This window comes from Armigeres subalbatus, chromosome 3 (assembly GCF_024139115.2).
Source record: "Armigeres subalbatus isolate Guangzhou_Male chromosome 3, GZ_Asu_2, whole genome shotgun sequence".
NCBI lineage: Eukaryota > Metazoa > Arthropoda > Insecta > Diptera > Culicidae > Armigeres > Armigeres subalbatus.
This window is the reverse complement of record NC_085141.1, coordinates 133,103,324-133,108,418: the sequence shown is the minus strand read 5'-3', so window position 1 is coordinate 133,108,418 and position 5,095 is coordinate 133,103,324. Positions and strand designations below refer to the sequence as shown.

The window sequence follows — 5,095 nt, the reverse complement described above, 5'->3', positions numbered from 1 at the left end:
AAATGGATTTCCGGATAAACTGACAGGGTTGATCAAAGTGACGATGGATCGGGTGATGTGCGTAGTTCGAGTTTCAGGGGCATTCTCGAGTTCCTTCGAAGCCCGCAGAGGGTTACGGCAAGGTGATGGTCTTTCGTGTCTGCTATTCAACATCGCTTTGGAAGGGGTAATACGAAGAGCAAGGATTAACACGAGTGGTACAATTTTCAATAAGTCCGTCCAGTTATTTGGCTTCGCCGACGACATAGATATTATGGCACGTAACTTTCAGAAGATGGAGGAAGCCTACATCAGACTGAAGAGGGAAGCCAAGCGGATCAGACCAGTCATCAACACGTCGAAGACGAAGTCGAAAGGAAAGTGCTGCGTACCATCTATGGTGGGGTGTAGATGGCGGACGATACGTGGAGGAGGCGAATGAACCACGAGTTGCATCAGCTGTTGGGAGAACCATCCATCGTTCACACCGCGAAAATCGGACGACTGCGGTGGGTCGGGCACGTAGCCAGAATGTCGGACAATAACCCGGTGAAAATGGTTCTCGATGGTAGGTTAGATCACTCTCACTTAGTTTGATTCAATATCTGTCACTTAAAACGTACCTATAAACGAATGCAAAAATAAGACCTTTCCACTTATCAGTTATATTTAAAACTTTTCGTATATGAGAGTGGATTTATTTATTTATTTATGTTTTTTTTATCTCCATACACCCACGCAGACAATACAAATAAGGTAAACTCCTTTTCTATAGAATTATAGACACATCTAAAACACTTCGTTATGGAACAGACTGAAAAATACATCCAGTGACTAATAACAAGTATAAATATGATTATGTCATATCGCACGACCGTTTCTTTCCTACCTTTAATGAGAAGTAAAAAATGCTACCATAGGCATAACATGACCCGCGCGCGATGGGTCATTCCTTAGCAAACCTACGTGATAATTATTCACTTGTGGTCTCCACAAGATAATGTCACATTAAAGTTCATTAAAACTATTGCTCCGAGTCGGAACCTCGTCCAGTAGGCAATTTTACACGATGAAGTGTTTGATTTTTCTTGTGGTGTGTTCTGCAGTGGTATTAGCCGAAATGTCGGAAGCCAAGGTGATTTCTTGTACTAGATGTATGTTGATTGAAGCAAATGTAGAAACTCTCATTTCACAGCCTCAAAGTAACCAGGAAATGGCTGGAGCGCGATGCTGCAACAAGTGTGAACCTTGCCGATCAAATTTTGTTGTTGAGAAGCCTGTCGATCCGGATTGTCCTCGCACGCTGAACTACTCATACAACGTACAAGTCATCGAACCACACTGCCCCTGCCATAAGTTTGATATCTTGGACGCGAACGTGGAAAAACCTAAGGATCCTCCATGCCCATCGAAGCTTAAATTAACCGCCAAGGTGGAACACCATACAAGAGGTTCGGTAATGCATGGAATAAGCAAGGAGCATTTTTTATGTCTGTTTCTATTTCAGATTGCAGTTGTCCTACTTGTTGGTATGGAACGTTTTCCAATATATCCCTGCATACCTCAAATTCCGAACAATACTATACCAATAAGAGCTATAGCTCAGTGCTCAAAGAACCTAAAATTTATGAATTTAGATCTCGTAGAAACTTGATTCAGGAGGAAAATGATTTCACCTATCGTTTTCCAAGAAAGCGATACAAAAGATCGGCTTTAGGAGAGCTCAATTGCAATGACCTGGTTAAGAAAGGATACATTTGCCGTTGTGTTCCTGATGATGGAAGTAGTTGTTTTTCTGATCTCGCAGATGATGAACCAATAGTAGGTTCCTCATTTTTTAGAGAAACAGCAGATGAAACTGATGTTCACATTGGTGGAAGTAGACCTCCTTCGTTTGAAACAATAAGGAAACATATGTCTCCCATTGCATTAGCGAGAGAAGGTAGAAGCACATTAGAGGAAGTTAGGGGTCTTGCTGAGATATACTACGAGATTTATCAACACCAACACGAGAAGAATCTTACTATTCCAATCAAGTATGGCACCAAAATTGCTGAGGGTGATGCTGCAGGTCTTCGGACTTACGACATTGAGCCCGTTGAAGGCGAATACAAACTGTCGAACATGGAAAAATTAGCTCAATTCAGTAATAGTATGTTCGGAGAGCTCGTTGACACGGTTAAGAAAATGCCCAAGCTTCCTAGGCTTGGCATATTTCCCCTTAGAGAAAATAGGCAAAAAAGGCGGGTTCAGCGCAACTCAAGAAGAAAGAAAGAAACATGAGTTTTAAAAATTATGACCAGTAAAAACATTTTGATCTCTAAGAGCACGTAGATCAGCTTTATTGGATATGTTTTGTTTTACTTTATAGTGAAATATAGGATTTGGTTTTATTGTATCCTTTTTTTTGTTTTAGATATCCGACATGGATTACCAAGGGTCACTTATGCGATACAGATTGTTTTTCACTTCAAATAAGCTTAGTTATTTCAGAAAATAAGTGGTTTTACCTTTTTGTACGTAGTATGAGAAAAAATAAATATTTTGTACGGATTTAACACTTTTCTGCTGTATCATCATTGTTTCGAAAACACTACGTTTGATGAAGCTAATCTCGTTGCTATGAAAGTAAAAATAAAAAAATTGCTATGATTAAAAAATTAAAACAAATTTTATTTGTGTTATGTCTTTAATTTTTTTTCTTACATTATAGGTAAGTCTTCAATCCCTAACTCTTTTTTATTATATTATTGGGGCTATTAGTTATCAATTATTGGGGATTTTTTTGGCAATTGAAATACCTAAGTATGAGAGAAATTATTGCAATTGACCAAATACACTTTATTATAAAATAGTAAATTCCAAACACGTGTAGGACACACGAACACGCTTTTAAGAATGAAGAAAAACTTGGAAGGCAGTGCTGCAAGATGCGGAACACCATTATGACATCACAGCTCTGCTGATAAGAGCATTTCATTCCAGTCTGTGACAGCAGCGTGTACCGACGTGCTTTTTATTTTCTCCCGGAACTAAGCATATGCGGTACTATTTCGAAAAATTTCGTTTCAGGTGGTTCGGAATTTCGCGGAATTTGAGCATGGCGAAATCTGATTTTGTGATTTCGTTTCGTTTCGTAAAATTATAAAAATTTCGCTAGAAAAAACAAGCTTCTAACGAAATTTAACGGAATTCCGCGGAATTTCGAAACGAACTTAAACTAATCCATACTTTATACCATAAAAAAATTTTTGCTGCGGTTAAGTTGTTTTCAAAACTTACAGTTATACAAATTTTTCTATTAACGCTTACTCACCCCATTCTTAGTAGACAAATACGCTGCTGCTAACCGCAAGTCAGACTTATCTGGATATGGCGTCCATATACAGATAAGTCTGACTTGCGGTTAGCGGCAGTACGTAAGTAGTTTTCTTCTATAAAACATCTTCAGTGTTTCCATGATTAAATTTTGTGATATTTTTTTACTATTTGCACAATATGAATGCGGAATGATCGCGTAGCATAAATTTGTTTAACCAGTGTGCAATCGATCGTGTTGATGCTGATCACGCCAGCTACTGTGGGAGAACGCGAAGTGATAAACATTGGCATAACTAATGGTAAATTCAAGGGGATCTTACTTTTTTTAAATTATTTCTACTTTTTCACTCAAAACAATTAAGTTATCGTTTTCACTCAATGCTCAAAACAACTAGTATATATTGTTCGCAAGTTGGCCGACCAAACAAACATTGACCTACAGTCCCTTCCCGATTTTGGCAACTCAACCGGATTTTAATGTTGCCAAAATGGGGATGTTGCCAAAAACGGGAAAAAAATTTCATACAAAATTTCAATTTTTTTTGTTTGAATGAAGCTAAATACTTCGAATATGTACTACAAAGTATGTGGAGTGTGTTTAAGTGTCATAATTGACGTTTTTGCAATGTTATTCATAACTCGGAGATTGTAGTTCAAACAAAATTGAAACAAACTCAAGAATGGTAATCAAACGATAACGATAATACAAATTTAATAATAAATAATATAAATAATAGCGTCGGCCACGTCCTTACAAAATTGTAGTGATAAATAAACGTTTCTATTGTAGTCCATTGAAGTACTGACTTCAATCTGACATCTCATATAAATTTAAGTCCACTAAATAAACTTCGTCGAGTCAAGTACGAGACACTGAAGACGGCCTTACTGTTGAGGTCGAAATACGTATCTGTCAAGATACAATTAAGTGGTGGAATTCAATGGGATTGTATAAACTCGTCTTATGACAGGTAAATAAACTTGTTTTTATCATAATTCACTATATAAATCAAATAGCTATCCGCCAGATACAGAATGACTAAATGTGCTACAAATTTCTGATTCTTATATAATGAATTTTGATGGAGGCAAACTTTCTTGTGGTCGGTGTGATTAAGAGTAAAGTTCTGTGCACAATTTTCGCTGACATTATGGAAAAAATTAACGCAAGGCATAAGCCGTTCTATTGTTTTAGAAGCGTATCCAATGTAGTGTGAGTATGGGTTAACTACACTCGACTCACTAAAACCAAATCCCTTTGCACTAGTCGATCTCCTAGCACTCAACCCAGGAATATTTCAGGTGGCAATTATTGATCCATGAGCACTATGTGCAACTAGCACTACGAGTGATAGTGTGGCCAAGTGGAAGCTGGAAGATGGACAAACTGGTGCTCGCTGCAGATCATCGCTCTCCAGTTCTCCATGCACTACTTTCATTATTATAACTTTGAAAAGATGGAAGAATCCTGCATCAGACTGAAGAGGGAATCAAAGCAGATCGGACTAGTGATTAACACGTTGAAGACGAAGTAGACTCAAGAGAAGACAACGGCTATTCACCACGAGCTTGTATCAATGGCGACAAAATCAAGGTGGTTGAAGAATTCGTGTGCTTAGGCTCAGCAGACAAATTCGGAGAAGCAACGTGCCAGGAAAGCGTACGTATTTTGGACTCCAAAAACACTCCGATCGAAAAAAGTTCGCCGCCGTACCGAACAGACTCCCTCATTAAACCGGTGGTGGTAGTCCTCCTTGGACACGAGATCTGGACAATGCTTGTGGAGGACCAGGCA

The 5,095-nt window shown here is 38.4% G+C and overlaps 1 protein-coding gene across 2 annotated transcripts; it reads left to right on the top strand.

Moving 5' to 3' along the window:
- Window positions 1-976: 976 nt before the first annotated feature.
- On the top strand, window positions 977-2,618 carry LOC134224024 (uncharacterized). Of its 2 annotated transcripts, XM_062703266.1 has the most exons (4): window positions 977-1,114; window positions 1,175-1,430; window positions 1,487-1,508; window positions 2,396-2,618. In XM_062703266.1, coding segments are annotated over exons 1-4 (345 nt in total). In that variant the 5' UTR covers window positions 977-1,048; the 3' UTR covers window positions 2,397-2,618. The 2 variants fall into 2 exon arrangements, with proteins under 2 accessions (XP_062559250.1, XP_062559249.1); XM_062703265.1 differs by lacking the exon at window positions 2,396-2,618 and having other exon boundaries at window positions 1,487-2,349.
- Window positions 2,619-5,095: the final 2,477 nt, after the last annotated feature.